At 40.8% G+C, this 27,497-nt stretch overlaps 1 protein-coding gene across 21 annotated transcripts in view; it reads left to right on the top strand.

Annotated features, from left to right (window-relative positions):
- Positions 1–27,497, top strand: part of LOC147269674 (uncharacterized) — a 353,014-nt gene that overhangs the window by 128,423 nt on the left and 197,094 nt on the right. For 18 of the 21 annotated variants that reach the window (XR_015110555.1, XR_015110556.1, XR_015110550.1 and 15 more), the window contains 5 exons: positions 11,058–11,117; positions 15,279–15,447; positions 17,153–17,194; positions 23,081–23,217; positions 26,059–26,087. Coding sequence is in view for 1 of the 21 variants with exons in the window: in XM_086188974.1 (XP_086045100.1) it covers positions 26,065–26,087 (23 nt within the window). In the remaining 20 variants the exon portion in view is untranslated. Of the gene's footprint in view, positions 1–11,057; positions 11,118–15,278; positions 15,448–17,152; positions 17,207–23,080; positions 23,218–26,058; positions 26,088–27,497 lie in introns of all 21 variants that reach the window. The other 3 variants (XR_015110566.1, XR_015110552.1, XR_015110563.1) reach the window with 2 other exon arrangements.

Below are 27,497 nucleotides of genomic sequence, written 5' to 3' on the forward strand. Positions count from 1 at the left end.
GCCTTTAATGACTCCACTGGAGTGTTTTAGGCTGGAGCGAGAGAGGCTGTGGAGCCTTAATGATTTGTAGCAGTGGATGTCAGCCGAAGCCGTTGGAGACTCAAAAGCCATTTTTAACAGTCCCTTTTGGTTTGGGCCTAAATGCGACATTGCAATTGGGGTTCATGCAAAGCCACACCAGGCTAGACTCGGGGACTACTTCAGTGTCTGGTCAACCTCTTTCCCAGAGAGGCTGGGCCATTTGGAGGCATCAGCAGCTGACCGCAGCAACTGTTGGATTTGTCAGTGTGCATCAGGTTACCCACTAATGAGAAGTAATAAGGGTTATCCCAACTTTGTAAGACTCTGATCTTTGTGCACGGTGGGATTTAGACATAAAGTTGGGGAAGGTATGCTATTGGACCCTGGAATTTGACCCCCATTTTCTGTATGTATAGAGGAGAGTTGAGAGAAGGCAATTTGGGGGTAATTAAAAGCTCTAACTTTGGAGCGTAGATTAACTTTTTTTTTTTTTTTTTTTTTCTAGCATAACATACTGTAGGCTCAACCGAAATGGATATCTTGGATCAGTCGCCTGATGGGGAGGGACAGGAGATTACCACCAGACTGGAAGTTTGTCAGAAATCACAGTGGCCTAACAGAGCTTCTGTCAAAATACATTATACTATAAAGCGCTACCACAAATATGATTTATCTTCTGAAACTTGGACCTAGCTCTGGGATATGGAGTCAGAACAGATGACCACACTGAATTAAATATCTGAATCGTGTTCAATTAAAATGACAGCACATGGAGCCCTTTGAAAAGCTGCGTTATTTGTTTTGACACACATTTCTCTGAAATTAAACCACCTCAGCTTCAGCACAGAACGTTAAAGCTCCTTGTTCTGTAAAATATTCCCAGGATTAGTCAAAGCTCTGAGAATTAGGATGGAAAAATCCATGCGTAAAATTACCGTCCATTCAACTTCAGGCAATATTTCCCTCTAGAGGCAAATATGTTAATTGGCCTTCCTAAAGTAGCTCAATCCTGAGGTTATTTAATTTCCCCAAAAGCCTGAGCTGTGCTGAATTCAGAGGCAACACGGGTGTGAAAATCTTCATACAAGCAAGATGGACACTGAGGGAATGTAGTGATGCTGAGAGGAGAACTATCTGTGGTCTATTTATGATTAGTATGACAGATTTTACTTTTAAAGGAAAACTCATAGGATTTTTCTAAATATTCTAAATTTGGAGGAGACTGCTGTAGGTGTTCAAGTATACGCCATATAGTTTGGCATAAAACTGGGGAAAGCTTAATCTCCTTAACAGTCAACACCTTCCTGACTGTCATGTCACTGAATTGCTTGTTTTGTGTTTTTTTCCCAGGGATTGCAGCTCAGCCGCTGGCCCTCAGTGCATAGCAGCCTGGTCTAAAAGACATGCTGGCACGGTCCCAAAGTGGATCCATCGCCCACGCACATTACCCTCGCCAGCTCCTAAAAGTCTTTGTGGTGAACCACTGACCGTGCTGCTCTGTATTTTCCTCCAGCCCAGAAACTAATGTGTCAGAAAAACATTATTGATAGCTCATAAAAGAAGAGCCAGAATGTTGTTGCCTCTCTGCTTTGCAGAACAATACAAGTGCTAAAGCATCAGTTTGAATGCTGCGCTGCTTCCAAAAGCATTTCTTTATTTTCTGTTCTTCAGTTTGCAGAAAAAAAGTCAGATCTGGAACATGAACAGACAATAAGTTCAGTTTGTTTAAAATAGTGCTTCAATTTACTTTACATGAGAAAAACTTGTAAGATTGGGGAACGTCGTCTTTTCAAAACACGATTCCTCAAAAGCAGCATTGACAGTGTTTCCTGCTCTCTTGAGTCTCTCACAGCTTCACCCAGATTACCAGATGTGAGTGAAGCTGTTGCTCATGTGCCCTAAATGTGGCTGGAGTGGGTGATTCGCAGACACATGAGGGAAGCTATATTTACAGAATTAATGACACACTCCATCCGCCACACAACAGCTGCCTGCTACACTTAGCTGATTGAGACTGCAGGCCTGCTTCCATTTGCAGTACGCAGTGATTGAGCAGTTGGGGCAGCTTTATGTGCTTCTTTTTTTCCCTCTCTTCTCTTTTTCCTGATGCTAGAAATCAACACTGACACTCGCATGCGAAAAGCAAACACTTGTTCAGGCAGATTTGTCGGGAGTGTGTGTGAGAAGTCCGCCCCTTTGTTCACTTTTATCCACCTGTTCGCGCTGAGGAAGGCACCGCGTGATGTTCTGCAGAGATATGACGACATTTAGCTCCGCCGTGGTGCTGTTAAATGAAGGAATGATTCAAGTCTGTGTGTGTATACAAACTCTGTTTCACTGTAAATTCAGTGTTTATGTTCACTGCAGGCATGATTTATGGTGTGTGTTAAAAGGGCTTCAGGCTGTGCCGACACACAGCAAACTATTCACCCTCATTGTGAGAACAACAACCAAAAAAAAAAAAAGTGTGGGAAATAAAACATAACATTTCAAGATGCCATAGAAAAAAATGCTTAAATTTTGATGTCATGGCTAAATTTTATTTCACACTCCCCAGTATGTTTGAAGCCAGTCCAATCCAGATGTCAGTAACTTATACAAAGGCAGACATAAGCAGGGTATCATAATATATGATAGGAATATTGGCCTTTTGATTTTTGGGTTTCCTATTGGAACACCTGTCACTTTTTGGCAAGGGCACACCCCAGCACCAGGTCTCCCTTCGTTGAGCTGGGGAGGTGTGTGTGTGTGTGTGTGTGTGTGTGTGTGTGTGTGTGTGTGTGTGTGTGTGTGTGTGTGTGTGTGTGTGTGTGTGTGCATGTGTGAGAGAGAGAGAGAGAGAGAGAGAGAGTAGAAGATGAAACAGCCGCTGAGGAGGCAGTGATCACACAGACATACGGGGTGAGTGACAGACAATACCTGCTGTAAAATTCCCTCACATCTCCCCTGATCTGTATTCATAGATCTTGCCTGCTATGCGCTGCAAACTGTAGCCCACACCAACGGGCTCTTTTGGCGCACCGCCCCACTCAGTTTTACTCTTGCAACTCACTACACAGACCCCCTTTTTCCTCTTTCCTTTCCCAAAATATTTACCGTCTTTTGTTCTTTGTCTAAATGACGCCTGTGATCAGCAGGTGAACGCTGAAAGGAGCTCTGTGACAAATGTGGACGCATCTCTTTGAATTGCAACTAATTCTGTTCCTTAGACTCTCAATACCTTAGAAATAACTGAAGATGATAATTTTTTGTTTTTGGTATTTTTGGCCAGGGACTGCTCTTGTTGCTCAACACGATGAATCAAAGCCTGATTGAATGTTGAATTTTTCAGTCACTCGCATCACTTTTGAGTGCTGTTTATTCTCGGTGAAAGTTGTTCAAATGATTTTAAGCCTGACCGTTATCAGCTCAAGAGAGCACTTGTTTTTATGCCCCCCCACTCCCCCTTGCTCCAGTGACTGACTCCAGGCCTAAAACTTCCTGAAACCCAAGCTATCTTACAAGAGAAACACACACACTCCAAGGACACCACAACACAGCGGCTGCTCAAACTGGATTAGGTTTGTTGTGGCAGATCTAGGTTTCAGGTTTGACTTGAGTAATGTGTCGTTTAATTTCTTCGGGAATTGTTTTGACAAAACAAGTTAGCGTAAAGTCGGAAATGTCGTCTAAAACAAAAAGGGTGTGTGTAGTGTATGTTTTTGTGTTTTTTTTTTTTAACCACGCTCATGTGAAGCATATGTCAGTCATCAGCAAAGTGTTACAGTGAATGTGACATCAGAACCCTGGAGGGCTTGCACTGTGAGAGAGGCTTTTTGATATGATTCCTCAGAACAGAGAGTTTAGTGAAAAGAAAGGAGTTGCTTGCATCTCTGTTGTTGGAAAAAGGAAAAAAAAAAACTCTATACAAACAGTAGAGATGAACTCGAAAGTGTTCTGCCATGCTTTTACTGAATCTGTATCATTGCAGCTGTCAGCAGAGGTAAATGCCATGTTTGGTGTTGGTAAATTACACTTTTAGTGTGACACGGGTAATTATTGTGACATTAGCACACACAGATGAAGAAATGTTTGTCAGCCGTGATTATAATTACAATCGTTCTGTGTTACCCAAACTGAAAAGTGTTGTGTATGATTGACCTGCACGTTGCATCTAATTTACTGGGTTGCTTTGCATTTTTCCTACCTAATCTGTCAATCTGTTGTTTTAGTTGCTGCAGTCTTTCAAACTGCTTAAAAAACAGCACATCGATTTATTTTCCGTTGTGAGTCTGTTGGTGGCGTTGTTCTTGTTTTTTGTTTTATGTCTGTTGCGTCACGTTAAACAGCACGAATGTATCGGAACACGGAGTAAACAGTGTTTGAACACTGCCTAAATTCTACATTTGTGGCTGACATGGGAGGACAAAAAATATTGTGAAAGTTCCTTGCATCATTGTACCTCAAGAGAATTTCTGCGCTGGGTTTTGTGTTTACATCAGTATGGATTGTAGCTGATACATTGGTGTCTGTTCCAGGGTTGTTTCATTGGGGATTGTATGCAGATTAAATTCTGTCTCCGTTGCAGTCAAAAGCCAGATTTTAGCAGGTTTTAGCCAGGTTTGTGGCCAGCGGGAAAGGTTTCCTACTGGAATGAAAAGATGCACCCATTTTCTGACCACAAGTGGACAGTTTAGACGGCGCGGCTGATTGGCCAGCGTCTGCCCACCAGATCCTTATCCTGGCTTGTCTCAGGCTGGAGGTGATGATGCCCACAGCAGCCAGAGATTGATGGGGGGCCAACACAAGCGGTGAGAATGAGCTCTGGCCTTTGAAGTCTTCCACATGGAGGGAAATTGATATATCAGTTTAAGCCCTGGACCCTATTAAAGGAGCCCCCGTCAGGTTAATGTGATAGCCTCTATGTTACCCCTGGACCCATTCAGGTCAGCCCTAATTCCTGCCCCTGCTCTCTGCAATCACATTTTAGTTTCCCATCAGTAATGTTCTTCCCATCAGAGGGAGTATATCACACAGTCAAACATTGGGCCATCTCTCTCCCAGAGTGATTTAAACCTCCAGCCAGCACGTTAATCACCAGCCTGAGATCCCCCTGGTTATTTGTACAGGTTGGACAGTCTTTAAAGTAGGGTCTGCAGAGGTATACACATCCCTGGACAGCCCCCATCTTTACCCCGGAATCATCCCCCTGGCTCCCCTTACTTCAAGCCCGGCCCTACTGAGGTCCCAGCCCCTTGTCTCTGTGGTCAGGGGCCCCAGGTCCGCTCGAGTCAGCCTTGTGATCATTCATTTTTAATTGCATGCAGAGATACATTTACATTAAAAATGTAGAGCGGTGTCTTTAATTCAGACACTACATATTTATTATTAAACCATTGTCTTGGAGCTCAGCTGACAAGGAATCTGTCCATCAGATTCAGGTGGATGTATGAGCCTCGCTCGGCCAGATCATTTTAAACAAGTCTCTTATTCACTTTGATTTCCTTTTTCTGTCATAAGTCATCAGGCCAATCTGAACTGGAGCATCAGAGAGAAACGACCAGAATTAAACATGAATAAGACTGATGGAGGAAAACCCCAATGTTTCAGAGGGACAGCTGACAGCGGTCAGGGTTGTAGCAAATTCTAAATTCACTTGATGATAATGGATGGAACCAAGTTTGCATCTGTTCTCTTTGGCTAAAGTTTTCCAATTGCATGTTCAATATTTCAACTCTACAATTCATGTATCCTTTACTGTGGAGCCGGTTCTTTTCTAGTGCACCTTCTAGAAGAATGTTCTTTTAAAACAAAAAGCTTGTTAAACCCAGCTAACAAAAGTGTTGTGTATATTTTTAGTTTTTATTCATCTGATGAGAAATACAATTGAAAATGCAGAATCATTTGGAAACCTCCTGCTCACCAGTGATACTTATTCTGTTGAACTGCACAATTATCGACAAAGTCGATGTTTGAGACGAAAGTCTGTTCTATTCGGTTCTGAATACCTGAGAAAGAAACATTACAGATTACAACTGCAGATATAGTCATACAATGATACATTTACTGAATGCAGTCTTGTCACAACTAAAATAATTAAGGCTGCCATTAATGATTATTTTAGTTACCAATATATCTGTTGATTAACTTCACAATCAATCTGTTCTGTATAACAAAAAAAAACAATAGCTTTCAGAGCCCAAAGTAACATGTTCAAATCGGACCAGACCTCAAATATTCTTCATAAATGTGGAAAAAAGCAGCAAAGTCTGTAAAGATTAATCATCAAAATCGTTGATGTTGATCGACTAAGAAATCAGTTGTTGTAGCTCTTGAAATATCAGATAAGACCATTTACTTTATGCCAGAGATGCTTAAAGTATCTGTTTCTGTGAGATGTTGAAAATTATGTCAATATAATTTAATTGCAACACATTAATAATGTAACAACTGCACAGTTATTTGAGACTGAAGTTCACACTTGCTCTAACCTGTGATGTTTTCAGTGGTTTGGCCGCATATGTAAGAGGAGAACATCATTACTGGAACGATTCAATTGCTCTGTGCTGAAAATGAACTTAGAGGAGCTTGTAATGTCACCGCCAGTCTACTGGGTAATATTACTCCTCTAAATGTGAACGTGTGTGAAACTACTGCTGATCAACTTCATCAAAGCCATGCTGTTAAGATACCAAAGCTTTTATTTTCCCGTCTCAAAGAAGTATATATTTATTGTCTCACAAGAAATATTGCATCTTTTGCTGCTGCGTGTTTCCTTTGGCCTTCTTGCACGAATCCTGTTTTGCACGTTGTCACCCATAAAGAAAGAAAAAAGCAAAAACTCTCAAACAAATGTGTTTATCACAACGTCTTTTTAGATCTACGGATGTGTATGCGCATGCATATTTTCTCCCGTCTGTGTCGAGAGTATTGAGATTAATCCCATGTTGTTCCTATTATTGGCCTCTCCTGAGACATTATGATGTGAATGACTGTCTAAGCACCATCAGATCCATCAATTGGATTCAAAGAAATGCTATCCATTACTCTCGCCAACCCGGCAGATGTTCAGGTTTTTGTAAGACGAATTCCTTTATTATGTTAATACCACTGTTTTGTCACATGCACCATTTCCATTTGAGTGGTGTAGAAAAATCATCAGATGGATTTGGCTCCCTCAATAAGAAATGTTTGACATTTAATGTGATGAGAAGCATTTAAAAAAAAAAAAAGCACATTTCAATGGCAAGTGGCATATGACAATCACAACAAGAAGGCCCTTTGACTGAACAGAAGATCACAACATATTTGTGGCACCATGTTGTGTTTTTTTGAAGACACTGCCTTGTGTAAATTTTGCATTGATTGTGTTGTTTTGAAATGTACAGGATATAAAAGACAGGGACACTTTGACAATGTTGTCTCGATACAACCCACAGACGTGAAGCGTTAAAGACAGAAGTTGGTTTCCTTTATTGCTTAACATTATAAATGAAATGATACATACCTGTTCCTGAACACACACTGGTCTGTGTGCACACCCAACCCCGACTGGGGGGCAGGGAGTGTGTGCACAAGAATAATCAAATTTTCATGACTTATTTTCTTCTTCAGTATTCTAAGAAATAACTTTCTAAGGGTGATGATGTTGACAGTAAATTTAGAAGTAATAATCATCCAAGAGTTAATTTTTATTAGGAGACACTTTTATGTTTTCTCAATGCCTGTGAACATGTGTATATACGTGTGTGTGAGTGTGAGTGTGTGTGTGTGAGAGAGTTGTCGGCTCAGAGGCGTAACGTTGGTCTGCATGAGGGAGTGTGGTGGCAGAGAACTCCTCTGATAGGCCAGATCCGGGGTGCACTGAAGCCTTTCGCATATATATGGAATTTTTGAATATCTAAACCATTATTTAGCATCCAAATCAGTTCTGCTTGTCTGACTGATGGACAATTTCAGTGTGACCCCGGTCTTTTTGCATGTGACCTATACTGTCGGGATTCTTGCATATTGTTTAGATGTTCACATTGACTCCTCTCCCATTTTTCTCTTTGATCCTTTTAGCATGCTCTTTGTGTCGGAATTCATGAAATATTCATAGCTGGACTGTGGCTTTTCCATATCTTTATGTACAATTATTGGCAGCCGTCCTGTTATGTCGAGCCATCTTAATAGTAGGTATTGGGCGCGGTTAAGTGTGACTTCAGATTTTTCTGACAGTTTAGCTGGTCTGTGTTATGAATTGATAAGGTGGAGCATTATATTTGCAGATTGTGCAGCGTGGGTTCCTTTTTAGCCTACCATTAATATTGATAAAGGCAAATAGTGTGTCTCACATGAGAGAGTGAAGATCAGCTCAGGAATATGAATTACTGACCATTTATGTGTTATTATTATTATTATTATTATTTACAGTACAAGAAATGATCACACTATTAGAATGTGTTTTGTTTTACTTACAGTTACTGAATTTCAAGCTCTGGCTTCTCCAATAATCACCTTCATCATCACCTTAATAGAGTCCTGATTTCAGCTATGCTGGTTGTGTCGATAAAGCTAACAGGGTTAATAGTGTGTTCCTCTCCATCATGACCAGTGTTATTGGCAGCAGGAGTAATTGGACAGAGGATGTCATTATCATGCCCCGTGTGCAGCCGAGGATTTGCAGGACCTCTGAGGCCGCTGGTGTGGCCCTTGCCAAAACACACTGATGTCCTCGGGAGCTTCACATGTAAATATTGTCTATTCTCCCAGCATTTAATAAATGTTTCTGGAGGTTTATTAATGTGCAAATGGGTGAAAGCGCTGCTCCCCCCGCGCCTGCACAACGTGTGCACAGAGGCACAGAGCTGTTTAAGGAGAAGAGATTCACAAATCAGCCGGCGTGGAGCTAAGCCTGTGGCTCTCTCCACTAGGGAACCACTAGAAGTATTTAATTCTCTTTTTCCCTCTCCCCCTCTCTCCATGAGGATGAGACCTGCATGTGTGTCTGCGTGTGTGTTGGTGTGTGAGTGCACGAGAGTCCATTACCTGCCCAAGAGTCCTCATGTTTACTCATTTGTACCATTCTCCAATAAGTTCTTCTCCAGCCTGTGAATGGCAGGAGGTGTGTGAGTGAAATGGGGGCAAAAAGATGTGAGAGACATCCAGATGCTGGTAGAGAGTTCCTGCACTCACAGGGGCATACAAATGGGCAAATCTAAGGATAAAGGCTCCCAGGATCCAGCTATATTCATATGAATGCAAATAGGATTAAAGTGCCAGCTTTAGAGGCTGATATACAATTCAGAGTTCTTACAGGAGTCTGGCTGCAGACCCTGTACACCATTCCTGCTCCTGGAAAATGAGGATGTGTTCATGAAGATCTTGTCCCTCTCCCCCTCTTTCACCCCCTTCCTCTTGAAATTAAGCCCACGGTGCTTAGCAGCGAGGAAGCACCCTCACATTAGCAGGCGCTGCCTCATCTCTCAGGTGCTTTTCAGTCAATATTAGTTTGATCTTTGTCTCAGGATAAATGATTGGCTTGATGTAGCATTCATTTGTTTTCTCAAACCCAACAGAGGGAACTACAAAGGCTTTTTCATCCAGGTCTTTTTTTTTTTACTTGGCTGATTTAACAAGTGTTTAAACTGACTGATCTCAAGAAAAAAAAAAAATCAGTCTCATGCTGCGGCTGCCTCTTTCTGTTTCACAGAGTATTGAGTGCAGTCAGGCTGTGTCCATAACCTCTCAATGACTGTTGATCGCAATAAATATCACTTGACATTTGGCTGCTGTTTTTCTTGTTGGGGGAGAGAATAACAAGGGCCATTCTGCTTCATATATTTTCACTCATTAGGTTCTCTTTGAGAATCTAAGCCTCGCCTTCCTCTCTATCTGTCTTGCTTTCCTTCTCTCTGCTGCCCCTCCCTGTGCTCTTAGTGGGCTTCTGTCAAAACCAAGGCCTGCTTTATCTCCATCCATGAAGTCAAGAAAGCTGGCAAAGCTTTAAATTTGGACGCCCCTCGTTAGAGGAGCTCCCCCGACTGTAATTCATCTCAATCCACAGCGGTCTTTAGTTCCTTTTCAGAGGCTGTAAAGTACTGCCTAACACTCGCTGGGAGTTGAGGGAGCCGCGGGAGGGGGGGGGGGGTTGGACTTGGGGGTTACCAGAGAAGGGTTCGTGTTTGAGGGGACAGACCTGGGTCTGTGACACTTCAGGGTCAGGTGACAGACCAAGAGATGATATATGGACACCGGTGTGACAAAGTGCTAACAAGGATTTGGTTTTACAATGAGTCTCATTTTCCTTTTCTCCTTGATTTCCCTTCCTTTTATCCATCTCTCTCTCTCGCTCTCATTCCCTCTCCCTCCCTCAGTTTCCTTCATCGTGTGTTTGGCTATGAGATCCTTTCAACAGTTGTCAAATCACAAAAAAGAAAAAAAATTAGTAATATCATTTGTGGAGAAGTCAGATAAGGTCACTGAAAGGGCAAAAAAGTCCAGTAAAATCAGAAAAATGTGTTAAAATGAAAAACAGGAAATGTTAATAAACATTAATTCTGAGTGTTAGATTTACTGTGTGAAAACCTGTCGTCTTAAGTTGAGACCTAAGGTTGGTTTTAGGTTACCCTTGATATTTCATAACACCTTTTATCGTTTCAGTAATTGTTATCCAATGTGCTAATTGTTAGAAAGGATTTAAATTTTTTTTTACTTTAGAATTAAACTGCTCCTTGATTAAATTGAACAAACTGAAAGTGTCTTGTGGAAAGTGGCCAGGCAGATGTGACAGTCAAAAGAGGCATTTATATAGTAATGTAATATGAAGCCCGATTCTGCTTTAGAATAAATTGAGATATAAATCTTTGAAAACATTCCTCACAACCCTCACAGATGATAAAATAACACTGCGCTCCTCCCTTTCTCTTAATCTTTCACGGAAAGGTCGAGTAGTCAACACATACAAGGTCCTGCAATGTTTTGAAACAGTAGCTATAAGCTAATTTATGACCCAGCATGTATGTGTGTAAGATCAGAGTGTGAACCTTGTCTAACTATGCTTTCTATTTTTGCAGTCACAGAGTGGATATCCAGTGAAACCCATATTGGTTTGATGGCGGCGAGGCTTTATTTAGGTGCGTTGCCCTGGTGAGGGAAAAGAGCGTGCTGTGTGCATGAGTTTGTTTGAGTATGGGCAGTTTGGGGAACAGGTGGGGGAATGAGAGCGTGTGTCTGTGTGAGTTTCTGGGCGGGTGGGTTTAGAAATAGCCCTCTCGAAGCTCGGTGCTTACCCCAGCCACCCAGCCAGCAGGGCAGGAAGAGCGGCCTGCGTCTGCCTTCCTCCTGCCCTCATTCCAGCTCAGATCTGATTGCAAGGCAAACACGGCATCCCTCCCTGATCCCTTGGTAAACATTGTCTGAAGCAGGGGGAAATAGAAAGGCTGTGAAGATCTAATAAGTTAATTATAACAATACAGCATGTCTCAGGCTCAATCTAGATTTTCACATTTTGGGATAATGTCTATTTAAATATCTTGTCTCGCTTATTAGTTAGTTTAACTTTTCTCACATTTATTCTATTTTTTTTTTTTTTTATCCAGCCATCTATAATTATGGTTGCGGTATATGGAGATTGTTTTTTCTCGTGTGCTGATGTCTTAAGTAAAGGAATTACTAAATGTGCCATAAATGTATTCCTGTTGTCTTCCAAATCAAATGTCCGTGCTAGTGTGATGCAGATGGATGTTTTTATTGTACTGGCAACATCTGGGTCCACATTGTTGAGCCACTTGCTTTAGTTTGAAACCTAAAAATAGGGTCTTCAGAAGCTGTGCCACAGGCAGCCAGGAAATGCTTTGTTTTCTCACTCCCCCCCCCCTTTTTTTTTTTTTTTTTGATTTCATAAGAATATTCAATAAAGCTTGTGGGTCTGGCTAACAGGTGGTAGAGCTTAGGTTCGCCCACAATGCTAAAGCAAACTTCCCCCACATATTTTAGCATCACAAAACCCTGCAACATGTGCAAAAGAGTGCTTCTCTATTGCTTATGTATAGTGGCAAGTTATGCATTTATTTTCATTGATTTATTTTGCTCCCATGACATGTGGACATGTGTGCAGATAACCAAAGCCATGCCACAGGCAAGGGTAATTAGATGAGGGTAATTGTAACGAAGAGCAAACAACATATTTCCTCTGTTTACTTGTTTAAAGTAGCAACAGAGCAGGTGTTTTTGTACAAAGCTAGCCATGAAAAAAATTGAATCTTGCTTCAGTGTGTCTATTAATGTGTGTGTTTGTGAGTACGTGACGCACATTGTGGGTCGTCTAAGTAACCTGAAGCCAGGCCTGAGGGCCCACCTGTCTCTAGTTGTGGACAGATGAGGTCTGGCTGCCAGCCGCTTGCGTTCATCTCTATTGCGAATGCTAATACTAATGCTAACATTAGTGCTAACATTAGCTACTGTTCTTGTTTCACTCTGTCAGCCTCATGTCAGACCCTCAGCCGCTGCCAAAAGGGAGTCTGATAGCATAATTATGCTGATACCGTTACTCACTATTTATTTATATGAGGGCCAGGGTTAAATAACATCAAATATTTCTATTTTATGCAAAGTAATTCATTTTTATGTTTTTTAAGCTTGTCGATTTAAAGTGAACCTAATCAATACATGCGGGGAAATGAATGTATGTATTCAACCCGTCCAATCACAGATGTTGTGTCTGTAGGCAGAGAACAGAGCTACAGACCCACTAACAATGTTAAATTTGTTCTATTATAAGCAATGTTAAATTTGTTATAATATACAGAGCAACATGCATGTATGTGGGTAGACTGCACAGATATCTGGAGTGCCTTTAAACTCTGCACAAGAAGACAGCACTTGATACTAATGGAGTTTTCACCCTGGACTTGTGTACGTTGAAGTAGCAGTGAATAAACCACCCAGTCGAGGGTGGCACAGTGGTGCAGTGGTTCGCACTGGCTCCTCACAGCAAGAAGGCGAGGTCTTTCTGTGTGGAGTCTGCATGTTCTCCCTGTGTCTGCGCGGGTTCTCTCTGGTACTCCAGCTTCCTCCCACAGTCCAAAGACATCAAGAGGGGACGAGGCTGATTGATACTCTAAATTGACTGTAGGTGTGACTGTGAGTGTGAATGGTTGTCTGTCTATATGTATACGATGGACTGGCGACTCATCCAGGGTGAACCCCGCCTCTCGCCTGAAGGCTGCTGGGATAGGCTCCAGCCCCCCAGCGACCCTTAAAAGGATAAGCAGTAGAAAATGAAAATGGGTGGATGGATGGATGGATAGTTAGTGTTCGAACATTGGCAAGCTTTTATGTGTCATGATGAAGGACGTTGCTAACAAGTGGCTAATTTAGACTGGTGAAATTGTCAAGGACATTAAATGTCATCAGCAGTCTCAAACACGAACAGGAAGAAGCTCAAGGCTTAGTTGTGGCCACTTTGAAGATGTGTCTGTGGTGTTGCTCATTTAGCGCCTAATGCAAGCTTTTTACTGCTAGTGATTAAATTTACACTTCAAAAAAAGAGATGTCTTGATCTAGGATCATAAACTTTTATTTGCCACAGAGGTTATTTTCTAAATAATAGTCCAACAGAAAAATCCAAATGTGTTTTGGTCAAGGGAACCAATGGCTGACTTGCAGGTTTGCCCACAAAAAATATTTCGTACCTGCAGCACACTTTAGTGATTGATATTTTTGTCATTGTGCTGGACATCCTGCTGACTTGAGATTATTATATTATATATAGTTTCTTGTAGCACCAGAAATGTGGGTGGAATAACAGGAATGATGCTCATTTATTGTTTTGCTTTCTGCACAGTAGTGATTAACATTGCAGCAGAAGTGTAATTTTGACATGACTGGGAAATGACTCAGGTTAGTGTAGTGTTACCTGTATAGTCAAAACTAAGTGTTTAGAAGTTGCACAGGTGCATGTTGATGTGAGCTAATGTGCAGAACCGAGAGTATATGAGTGAACTGTGACATGTACAAACTTCTTTTCACATTTACACATTCACTGTACCCTCCGTCAGGCCTAAATAGTGAATTTGATGAATAACCCTTGTACTTGGTCTTTGATAGTATCAGTAAGTTTCCAGTCACAGATCATTAAAGGGGATAGATTTGTCAAAAATGTAGTTCTAGAAAATTAAGTCCAGCTAGTGCCCCAAAAATAAATTGGTTTCAAAACAGGTTTCCTCTAAAAGAAGAACAAATAACATGGTGGATGGTGGGATTTGCCAAATTAAATTCAGTGCAACAACATGTGCTTTAATTTGCCTGGAAAATGGGTTGCATAGTTAGATCCCTGGTTTTGTCTAAGACTGTTACTTGAGCTTGTTCAGTACTTCTTTTTTTTTCTCTCCCTGTGTAATTACAGCGTGTTTTCTTTTGGCAACATGCATCCTGGAATTAGCAAATGAATGTTTTAACCCTGGTGAACTTCCACAATGTTTTATGCACTCCCCTCCCTGTTACATCGCATGGCTTTAGAAACTGAACACAGCTGCTAATGACCTTTAGCATCGCTGGCAGGTTTTAAGTGTGATCAGTGAGTGTATGTTTAAACGTGTTGTCCTGCGCCTCGGGAGATTACAGTAACGGTACCAATTAGCCCAATCTCATTAGCTAGTGAAACTCCACTGAGTCACACAAATTAAGGACCTTCTCTAATCTGACTAGAAGTCTTAGAAATGGGCCTGTGTGTGTGTGTGTGTGTGTGTGAGTGTGTGTGTGTGTGTGTGTTCATTTTCATTGTGTTTCTATATCACTTGTTAACTCTAACACTGTGTGTGCGCATGAGAGAGGATCTGTGTATAAACTTAAAAACTTAATTACCAGTCAGTAATCAGACACCACTTCCAAATGAACACCTTCACTGCACCATGCACACACACACACACGCACATGAGAGCATCTAACGTTTTTGTGTTTGTTTGGACATTTTCTGTACCTGGTGATTCATTTCTGAAAAGTTGAAAGATTGAGGCTGCACCCACTCTCAGGTTTAAAAGCTCGATGTTTTCCTATCTGTTTCTCTGATACACACACACTCACACAAACTCTTTCCTCTCACCTCTCTTTGCCTTTGTTTTTGTAAAGCTGATGATCTCACAGACTTTGGGATAGATATACTATATTTTTAGGCTTTTCTAATATTAATTGAATATGGTGCATGAAGACATCTTCAATTTATCCTGTTAAAATGAAGAAGCATTAAGGTAAATCATTATTTTGTGTTCTGTCGCTGTGTGTCTGTCCTCCTCCAGGCCCACATCTGATTAGTGTCTATTAAAGATCAGAGGGGTGAGGGGGAAGTGCCTTGCTGATCCGGGTGCTGAGAGCTGTGTTATCTTTGGATGAGTTCGGCCGCCCCACTGGCACACCACAGGACCTTATTACTATGTTCCCGGGTTTATTAAAGCACCATTGGAACAGGTTGGTCTTGAACTGGAGCAACATGGGAAAAAGTACCTTGAATTGCTATAAATATAGGCGATTAATTTTCTAAATGCATGTAAGAATTCAACGCCTACTGTTTAATCTGATTACTTTTTGTGGCTTTTAGTCCAAAGTGTTAATGAGATCAGTTCTTTATAAAAAGCAGTAACGCTTTTGTACAGGATTTTTTTCAAGTAGGCTACATAAATAAGACCCATTCATTTAAGATATGTTTGAAGCTGATCAAGGTTGGTTTGTTGTGGTGGGTTACAGTAGCTGTATAATCGAGCACTCGGAGAGTAAAAATACTATTTATCCCTCTCAGTCAGCACATTTCTCTAGTCCAAACCTAACCCTACACCATCCATTGGTATCCTACACCTGAGCAGTGAATTGTTGGCCGTGATGCACAATGTCCCAATTGGATTTTCAGGGCAAAGACATTTGTAAAGCTTCTTTCCAACTGGATGAAGAAAAAAAAAAAACAACAACCTGCTGACGTTTGGCTTTTATCTGGAAAGGGAAATTGTTTAATCAGTATAAATGCTCACATTTTAAAAACCCTGGAGTAGCACGAGCATTTATCACCTCTGATTGGCTATGATGTAAAAACAAAACTTGGGTAGCACAGTAATCAGCAGCCCGCTTCTGGTGTGGTACTGTAACGGCTGCATGTGCTTATATCATCAGCCCGTGCTGAGATTGAAAAACCAACTGCAGCAAAACCACCAAAACCCAATGCTGGTTTAAACTATAATAATTGTTTACCTTGTTTTCTACGTGTTCATGACGATAAACGTGACACACCAGGAAAAACAAAACAAAAACAGTCTCGTCTACACGCGATGGAAAAGATGTTTGTAGTTTTAGGTTTAAGAATTGATGTCATTCTCATTGTTGCATTTAAATTTGTGATTGTTACCAGATTGGCAGAAATGTATATGGACGTGCAGATTTTTGTTTCTATATGTAGCTCCATTTAATGACAGATATGACAAGAAGTAATTAAAAATACAGTAAAAGTCTCATTTTCACTGATACACATTTTCTGATTTGTAGAGTATGATACAATTATTAACATATCATCACATTTGTATTTGATTAAGTGTACTTTCCTTTTGGAAAAAAAGGCAGATTCAAATATATTTTCTGAGATTACTGCTTCTGTTTTACTGACAGAAATTACTTTATGCCATGACTGTTAAGACTCACCCTTTAAGAAAGCTTACATCACTCTTTTTAAGTCCCACCGATGCCATTTAACCCTGTATTTCTCCTTCTCTCACTCTTGGTCTCATTAGGTCAGGATTAACAGGGGATTACTGTAGCCATGGGCTGCTTGCTCTTTAACACTAATATCACGAAGAGATGCTCCATAATTTCATTTTGAACGCCTCAAATGACTTGAAACAGGCGGGGCTATCTGGGCCTTGGCAGCTAATCAAAGAAAATAACTCGAGGAAAGCTTTAATAGCGCAGCACTTTCCACTCGTGTCTTCATAGAAGCCATGTTTATTTATTGTCCTCAGAGGTAGGAAATTAAAGCTGATGTGTTTAGTGTAATTGGTCATTTTACGTTATTCATTTACGGTATTATTGGACTTCAGCAGGTTAACACTCGAGGTTATTGCAGAAAATAATTTAGGGTTTTATTTTTGCTTCTCACTCACTGATATTTCTCTCTGCTTTTCTTTTCTCATAGCTCGGATTTCCAGGCCAGAGGTGGTGGATGAGCGCTTGCAAGGTGTGTCTAAGGGTGTGTGTTTATCATTGTGTATGACAGAGACACATCAAACTGAATTGACAAACACCCAGGCCGCTTTCTTCAAGGGCCTGTGACAATTGTGACATCAAATCCAAGAATTCTATGATACATTTACACACACACACACACACACACACACACACACACACACACACACACACACACACACACACACACACACACACACACACACACCGTGCAGCTCAGTATCCTGTTCTCAGGGAAGCTTTTGGTGAAGTTGTAGGTGTACCGTAGTTGCTCCAGCAGCTGTTGCTGTTTGTGCTGTTGTTTTGGTGCGATCCGTATCTGAGAGGAACTGAGCAGCCTCCACAAAATGCTCATGATTGATCACTGTATCCTGCCATCACATTTTGTCACCTTATTCACTCAGTGGAAATCAAAACACTTTGCTTTCAGAATCTTCAAATATGGAGAACAGTGTCGGGAGGTAAATTGGCATCTTTTTGGTTTGTTTGTGTGCTTTGTAACTCTACCTAACAGCCACCAGGCCACAAGACAACAGAGGAGAGATTTCAGTCACACATCTGAAGTCAAGCAGCGGTATAACACCGCCTGCCAAAATGACACTCAAGTGAGCTGTAATGACTACATTGTTTTTACAGCCTCTCTCTCCACCCTCCTTCTGAAGCAGCAGGCGAACGTACCATCGTAAGCTAGAGGCACACCGAAGTCTGTGTGCTCTGAGAACTTAAGGAGTTTTGAAAGTTAAAAGAGGGCTTTTCTTCTCCCTGATCCTGTTGTGATGTTTCCCTGGCTGTCTTTTGTGTTGGAGTGCACTTGACGATGCTATTATGTTAGAGGTAAAGTAATGTGACTGTGACAGGCTTCAGTATCCATTTGAAAAGCGCGTTTGGAAGACAGCCTCGTGTAGTGCAACACCTTCCTTTAAGAAATGCACTTTTCCCTCATGCACACTTTCAAGAATCTTGTTAAACACAAAAGGAGCAGCACCTGCTTCTGTGGGATGAAGTAGGAGGGGGGCGGAGAGAAAGGAGAAAATAACTTAAAAAATATATTATAAATGTGTTTTGCCAGGTATATGAATGTCGATTTGAATTTGGAGCACAGACTGAAACAGTGCAGTTAAAGAGCTTAAAGGCTGACCTTGAAAGTCTGCCGTCAGAATCGTGTTAGTAGACCTGCTACTCGCCTGTCAAGGTACGGTAGAATCACAACATTGTTTATTCACTTTGATTTGTCAGGGATGCATGCAAGAGTATTGACAAAAGATCTTTCCTCGCTGCTCTGTGTTTCCATCTCACCGTCATCGTGCCATGTGCACCACGCTTGTGCCCATGCGTGGGCCTTTATTGATGTCCCACCCTAATTATGTGCCTCTGCTAGTGGCACTTAGGGAAACATTGATGAAATGTTTTTTTAAGGGTCATCGCCAGCCATTAGAATTAGCAGCGACATAGACTGAGGCGTTTGTCATGCGTGTCACACGCCGCTCTCTCATCCAGCCCTGACCCCCCCCCCCCTCCCTCGCACTCTATCGCAGGGTGGTGGTGAAGGGGTTGATGGGGGGTGCTGTCCATACGGGAGCTGTGGTCCTCTCAGTGTGGCACATCAAACTCTATAAAGGGAATCATTTATGTGCCACTCCCTATTACTGAACAGCATGGAGACAGCTAATGAGGGCCAAGGCAAAAGGAATATATCCACCACTTTGCTGTTAGACAGACACTGGCAGGGAAAGAAAACCAGGAGTCTTTGGGGAATCATTGTTTTCAGGGGGGAGAAAAAGGCAAGAACAAAAGGAATATGTGTGTGTGTGTGTGTGTGTGTGTGTGTGTGTGTGTGTGAGAGAGAGAGAGAGAGAGAGAGAGTGTGTTTTCTCATCTATCCATTTATTTATATATTTCTTCACCCGCTAGCATTGTACTTAAGATACAGCTTGAGGTGAAGATTCTGCAAAACACACATCATTTTACACCTTTTTTTCCCCTCTTTCATCGGTGAATTATGATTGGCGATGATGGCGTGTTAAATAAATACTGGTCGAGTGTGTGCTAATGGACACCTAGGTATGACCATGTATGTTTGCAGTGCATATGTGCACATGCACGTGAATTCACACACACATACACACACACACACACACGCACACACATGCACAAAGAGGTCTAGTGGTGCTGATAAAAAGGTAGCTGTGACATTTCCAATTTGCCATGCACCAGCCCACTCCATTTTCTTCCCTGCTGCCTCTTACATGGTAGAGTAAGCCTCTAGGATTGACAATAATTACAGCCTGCATAAAATGAAGAGGGTAATATGAACACAGCTTTGCCATAATTGCCTTTTCATTATTTGCTAACAGTGAGCTATTCAGTCATAAGAAAGAGATTGCATAGTAATTGGCTGACAAAGGGAGGCTGAGGTTCTGTTCAGAGGCTGTGGTAATTTTTGTGTTGCTGTGAAGGTTTTTTAGGGGCTTTTTTTTATTAAAAATCTGAAGCATTAAACTGTAATTTAAAACTACAATTTCCAGCATGAATGAAAATCTGGGTATTAACATGAGCTCCTATTTAGAGTGGAACATCCTATTAGCAGTATTAGCACTATTTGGTAACTTTCCATATGGGCCGCCTCTCAGCCCAAATGGGATTTGAGACAGCTTTGTTTCTCTCTCAGTCTCACACATCAACAACACAATGTTGTTTACACTGCTGTAAATTTATTGTGTAACATGTGCATGGTAAGTGTGTTTGTGGTGTGTGAGGGTAAGGAAAAAGTTTGACATATTCCACACACACCTTCATGAGCAAGCTTTACACAAATTATAAAATGGTCATTTAATTGAGGGATAATTGAACAGTCATACCACATCTGCTAATACCAGAGACACATACTTTTTTCTTGGTCTTTGCTCAGGCAACATGGCAACACAGCGAGACAGTACATCCGATAATCTTCTTCAAAGCAATCCAGTTTATGCTATCACAAAAGGGTTCCCGTGTTGCAACTGAAGTCCTAATGTTAATTTGGCTAAACAGGATTTGGAGGTTATGGCTGAGCCTCTGGAGATGCTGCTACAATATCATGTCAAGGATGATGAAACAAGCAAAGCTCTGCGTGTGCGTGCGTGTGTGTGTGTGTGTGTGTGTGAGACATAGTATGAAGAGTTTAGATCATCTGACATTGTTCCTAATATTCTGATCACTGTGTTTAATTTAATAACATTTACGATATATCACACATACTGAAATCTCTTTAGTGGATATACTGTAAATAAATGTAATTATTTTTTCTCACCTTCTAAACAGTGTAGGGTTAATCTTGAAATGTATTCCTTTGCCAATTACTTTCTGAAAATGTCATGCACATTATAATTCTATTGAGAACAGAAGCTAATTACTTTTCTTGTTAAAAAACAAACATTAAGCTGCAATACACACTTGAAATGTTATTGTCAGTCATTATTTGAAGAAATGAAAATATTGCGTCCAGCAACATGTTCAGAACATCAGAGATTAACAATACTTCCCCTTTTAATTTGGAAAATATATGTATTGAAATAATAGATCAGATTCTTATACATTGATTTCAATCTGGTTATTACTGTGTTCATTCAATCTGAATCTGCCTCACAATAGATTCAAAGTATAAGATCATAGCATGTTTGTCATTACATAATTTTCTTACCATATGTTTAGCGCCAAAAGTGACTGTTTAGCTTCAGATTTTGGCAGCAGAACCCCCCCCCCCACACACACACACACACACACACACCATTCTGTTTTATAGACGCCCACTCAGACCTTGTTCTTAACTGTAGCTAACAAACCCTCCAGTCAATCAATATTTATCTTATAGAGTGTGCCACTCCTCTGTAGCCATAATCGTTTAGCTCAAGTGCTTGCATGAGAGGGAAATAAATTACATTTAGAGATTTACAGTGCTATCATTGGAGGCCTGATGTTTCCCAGGCATTAGCGGATATTTAGAGATGGCCAAATGTGGTAGGACATTAAAGAACAAGGCTGAGGGAGATTGATTAGATGAGCAAACAACAGGCCAAGCAGATGTAGAGAGTAAGTGGAGGTTAATACGATTGTTCAGTTGAAGAATTATCCATGGAAGACACCTAAGTTAAGGTTAACTTTTTGTTTTTATGTTACTTACGGAACAATATAATTCCCTGAGGGTGGTGTTAGGGCCATGTCAGCTATGGGAATTGTTTTTTTTATTGTTTTAATTTACAATTCTTTTTTAAATAAATGTTTATCTATCTATCTATCTATCTATCTATCATATATAGTTATATATGTATATAGTTATATATGTATATAGTTATATATATATATATATATATATACACACATATATATATACATATATATACATATATATATACATATATAACTATATGCATATATAGTTATATATAGATATAGATATGGGTTTAAACACATATGAATTTTCTTCTGCTATGTATTTTATTTTATAGATCAAAACATTTTGATAAGGGTACTTAACAGCATGACACCAACGGCGTTCTATGTCCGTCTACTGGCTCTGCAGCCTATATGAGTCTGTGCTTGATTCCTATCTGCCCCCAATGATTATAATAAGCATACAGCAGCCAGCCAGGGGCCCTGGGTGTTTGAGGTGCACGTTGGTGTCATAATTATCTAACACAACAGGGTTGCTGCTCTTATTAGTAATTAGCTCCTACCAAAACTGATTGGTATGGGTTCCCCCGCTCATCCCTTTTAATGTTTAAACATTTACTTTGTGCTTGAAAGATTTGTTTGTATATATCTTGTGTGTGATGAGCGCTTTTCAAGTAATTGGCTCCTAGGGGACAACACTTTCTAACAGTTAAAGAATAATTACAGCCCTATGAAATGTTAAACTGCCCCGACTGTCTTTTTCGCAGGGGCTTAATTGCGTGCAACAAGTAAGGCAGGCTTTTCATTTTGTTCCATCACAGGAACGGACTGAACTCTCGTGGAAACACACAGATATTTTGTCGAGTTGTAAATAGCTTCTCATATGGTAATTTTGTAGGACACCAAAGAAGTTCGAAAAGCGTAGCTCTCATTGAAGGAGATGCTGGTAGCTTTTTTTGGGGGTATTTTTGCTTGTCTGACTTTTTCATTATAGAGAATTTTTGAGAGGAAAGACAGAACAATACCTAAAATAACTTGCTAAAGATTGTGAAGTCACCAAAGGATTTTTTTGTATTTGTCTATAGCTGTTAAAAATATAAAGGCACTCTAACATATACAGGTTATATAGAGTTCAGTGAGTGAATGAGTGCATTTGCATACACACTTTTGCAGATCATCCTTCCAGCTTCTGGTGTTTGCAGTTTTATAGATTTTTTTCAGCCGCTAAATGTCGGCTAAATGTTTTGTTTGTTAACACGTTTTCTATTAAAATGAAGACATAAAAAAACAAATGCCACTCTGAGGAATATTATTCTGGGTTTATCTTGTTTTCTATTCACAAAACCAGATAAATGATGTGCATCTTCAGAGCCCCCAAGGGTGCAGTAGGTCAGCCATAGGTGATATTTTCACACTTGCATAAAGTGGAGATTATTCAGATAAGCTGTCAGTTTACAGCAACAATGAATATGAATTGAGCCATATATTTTCATATATTGTGTCCATGTGCATCTGCTGCACTCCATATGTAAACATTATCACGCCTTGAACCTTCTTTTTAATGTGCAATGTTTTGACATTGTTTGAGTATCAGTACCTGAAACATGTAAATCAGACAGAAAAGTAACTATTTATTTCCAGCAACACAGTGTCTATCATCATGCTACTGTCTGTTGATATCGTCTCCACTGTGTGCCACTGAATTTGCATTTTATTCATTTTGATCCAGTGGGTTCCCGTCTGAATCACAGTCCTGGTTCAGTTCCTGAAGGAGAGGCGAGGTGTTACTGACAAAGACCCTGTTCAGACCTGGCATCAAGATCCTGATCCTGAGTGATCTGATCACAAGTGAACATCAAAGTGCAGGTGTGAACACGCTCAGGACACATTGACACTGCAACAATATTTGGAAGTGGTCTGGGTCACATTTTGCCTCATTCTTGTAGTAGTGGCAATTCCTCATCAGCTAATGTCCCCATTCAAACGGAATTACATACTGATTCACGCGCAAATGGAAGAATAATATTATTTCTATAAGTATTATTTTTATTAGTATTATTGGGCTATGAAATATCTGATTGTTTGGAAAAGCCCATGGATGAATCACAAGTGCATCAAATGTCTTGGGTGGCTGGATTTGTCAGCAACATCTTAAGGAACAGAGTCAGTCATTTCTGTTTAGATTTTTTTCCCCTTTAATGTGTGTGTTTTTTTTTTTATTTTTAAAAATTCGATAAGTATTGCTACACCTCTCTTTTCTTTTCTTAAAAGTCTACTTGGCTCACCCAGTACATTATTTTTTTTTCCAAATAAACCATATCATCCAAGATGATACTTCCCTAAATAGAATTAAAATGTCATTGTTTTGATTGATACTGTAGTTCGGGCAGCTAGCCTCAGTAAAATGAACATGATATGGATACTTGGATTCAGTTCAATACGATCTGTGTGTCGTTCCTAACGACAAACTGTTGCAGATAAATACAAAGGTTAAACAGAAATAATATATATTATTCGTATAAAGCGCAGAAGTAGAATCCTAAAAACAAATTTTATTGCCAAGTGTGAACTTGTGATTGTGATTCACTCGTGATCGGATCGCTCAGTCAGACCCCAACCTGATGCCACACCTGAACCAGGATAGAACTGACATTTAGATGAGGCAGTTTAGAGACTGCAGTTCTTATTTGAAGCTGAGGAGTGTAAGATCAGGTTAGCCTTATAGGTATCCATCAGCTCTCAGCTTCTAATAACCATGTGTAACTAAAGCCATTTCCTTTCCCTCCCCCCAGTTGGATTGCGATGATAATATGATGCATTCAAGTGAATAGCATCGGGCTCAGTTTGGCAAGGCTGGCAATGCATTGTGCCCAGTGGGCCCTTTGTAAATAAAATGTTATTACACGCCTGGATATTTCATGCCCTGTGTGCACATAGGGCTCAGTGGTGCCGCACTTCCATGAGATCATGCAGATGTTAATCAGAGATTAACACACACTCAACACAGGACTCAATCAGCCTCCCAATTGTCATGCTTCCTAACACACTGATTAAGAGAAGTGCATACCATGCAGAACTCTCCAGTAGCTTTTTACTTGAGGATCTTAGGAGCTGATTATTATTTTCTTAATTAGTGGATATGATGCAGTCAGTCAGTCAGGTATCTTTTGTACTGATACAGATTTGATGTTCTGGAAAAATTGTTTAATTTTTTCCCCTTTTAGTATTTTTTCACTTGTGTAATATTGGAGATGCATGAAAGACAGATGAGATGCAGTGTATTCGCTGTCAAGGAAATAGATAATCGGATTGAAATCGTCATGTGCGGCATACGTAACACTTCCTTGAACTGTCTGTACAATTTTCCGGTGTGAAATAACAAGTGCAAAGAAGATACTAAGTTTTCTGTATGTTTCCACACTTGTCTATAAGTACGTAGCCATGCCAAGCTTCTAACAGACATCCAAAAAACATTTGAATAGATTGCAAACTTCAGCTAACTAGTAACTAGCATGTACATTCTGTGCCTGCATGAAGGGAAATAACTGATTGTTTCAGTAGGTGGCGGTGGCATGTATTACTTCACTTTCTCTTATTTGTCCCCAACGACTAAATCGACAGAATTGACTGACGTCAGCACGTCTGCATCTGTGACCCTAACACAGTGTTTTTTTGTGCCGAGACCTAGACCAATCTTTACTGCAGAGCTGTCAAAAGTAGCACTCCAGGGTCTTTGCGTGGGTGTAACATTTACATAGACAAACACAGACCATCAATGGAGTTATGAGCTTATGATGATGGCGTGGGGGGTGGACACACTAGCAAGGAGCCCGAAGCCTCAGAGCCCTTACACCTGAGGCTATCATGTCTCCTGACATGTTGGAGGGTGATGTATCTGCTAGCTCCTGTTATACAGGTGGACATGATCGCGTGTGCTGCTGGACATTCATAGGTTTGTGCAAATGATTGTCCTCACTTCACATAAGGTATTTAAAGGAGTGTTTCATGAGAATATGCTGGTCAGGAGCTAAACCGAGACATGCAAACTAAAGACACACTTACCAAGACTGCTGGTTGTTTTACTACATAGTTACTTTTGAGGTGTTTTGGGTTTGTTTGCCCATTATGGATCCATTTATGTCATACAGACACATATAATTTACTGTGTTTAATCTAACTTAATTATGTGAGTTTGTAACCCAACATTGGGGATTCCATGGTAGCTGTAATGAATTTAGGAGATAGTGCTAGCAGGCTGTGCCTGCTAGATTGAGCCCTATGATCCAGAGGGGAAGAAACACAGCCCATGGCTAAACAAATCCTCCTTTGTTTTGGGGTGTGCTGAGTGATCTCCATTGAGAGGAGGGGATGGGTAAACACTGCTAGCTCTATAGAGCTACACATTGTAAACACACAGTGCTCATTAACTATAATGAGATGTTATGAGGAACCCTTGAGCTCATTGTGTGGCTTCTACAGAAGAACCTGCCTGTTATTGTTGTTGTTGTTTATGCAAAGTGATTCGTGGCTATAGGTAGAAAAAAAAACACACTGCATTCCTCTCACAGTTTTCATCCGCTAATCATCAACATCAGGGGAGATGGTTTAGAAACACTTTGGTCTGACTTGTTTTTTTTTTTTGCTCTTACCTTTCATGCCCTGTGTTTGCCCCAGCCTTTCAAGTAATATTTGCCTTTCTTTCGGCAGGTCTGCATGTTTCCCCGGCCTCCTGAGAGGTAGGACTCACCCTAACTCTTAACTAGCTATGCTCTTAAAAGCAAAGTGCTGTGGTTGGGAGCCTCTCCTCTGCTCTGTAACGCTTAATGAGAGTGAAGGTTTTAATGAGGATGACACTAACCCATGCTGGGTCACCATGACCTTTCTTTAGGTTTCAACCTCTCCGGCATTCTAGTTCAGTCCTGCCCTCTTATCAGCTCTTTTAGAAACTACATTCCTACATTAGACTCTATCAGTAGCTCTACATGCACAGCTGCAGTCGAGTCATGGCCAAGACTGACAAATGGATGATTTAAGAAAAGCAGAGAACTCCTTAAGCTGCAACGGCATTAAGTTTGCCACCTGGTCACCATAGCTGTAACTGCCACTAGCTTGGGTTTGGATGGGGTGTTCACAGGTAAGTTTGGAAGCCAGGTGGCCCCCCTCTGGTGCCTTTTGTTTGGGTTCCCCACTGTACTTTGACAAACCCCTGCCCTCTGCATCATCTATGTATGTTAGTCTGACTTCAGAAGGTCATCAGGATTAAAGAGTATAAATTTATTTTTAAACACCATTTTTAGCTAGACTAATGCAATTAAAAAATATATTGTTCGAAGATGTACATGTTCTTTATGTGCTCCCAGTATTCCTTCATCTGCCATTTAAGGCAGCAAAGAGGCCACTGCCATGCAGCAGTGCGCCGCATTCACAGCCTAATTACAAAAGTGCCATCGAATGCCTGCAATTCTTGGGGAGGGTCAGAGTCTTACATGCATGGGTAGTCTGGCCTCTTCTCGACTATGAGTTGCTTCACCTTGGCTGTTAATTGCCCCCCGCTTGAGTCTCTGGCTCCTATTTGCTGGATCCTCTCCTGCTTTTTCCTCCATTTTTGTCTCTGCACTGATTGGGAGCGATCTGAATTGGCTGACAGTTGGCTGAGATTTCTCATCCTGACACCCCTAATTAGATGCTCCTATATGGTGGTTTACATTAGACAAACATTTGTGCAGGCCATGGGAGATGCCAGCATTTGTTTGGAGAGCTACACACACACACACACACACACACACACACACACACACACACACACACACACACACACACACACACACACACACATCACAGACTGTGTGTTTTGTGTGTCTGTCTGAATCATAGCATGGATTTGGATAACTGTGCTGATAATGAATTTTAAATCCTATCCCAGATATGGCACATTGGTGAGGAGTCCTTAAAGTTAATTTGCTTCTTGAAAATCATTAACATATTCCCAGTTATTGGCATAAGGCCTGTAGAGAAGCTTCACTGGCTGTTTTTGTCTCGTACTCATCGTCTTTTAGCAGAAGAATATGGATCCACAGCTACTGTTTGCCCTTTCTGTCTTGCTGCCGAGATGCTCACATGATAAGTATCCAGTAACAATATGCTTA

This window comes from Aulostomus chinensis, chromosome 2, assembly GCF_037954235.1.
Source record: "Aulostomus chinensis isolate RoL2024-O1b breed Wild chromosome 2, RoL_Achi_v1.0, whole genome shotgun sequence".
In the NCBI taxonomy this organism is placed as follows: Eukaryota; Metazoa; Chordata; class Actinopteri; order Syngnathiformes; family Aulostomidae; genus Aulostomus; species Aulostomus chinensis.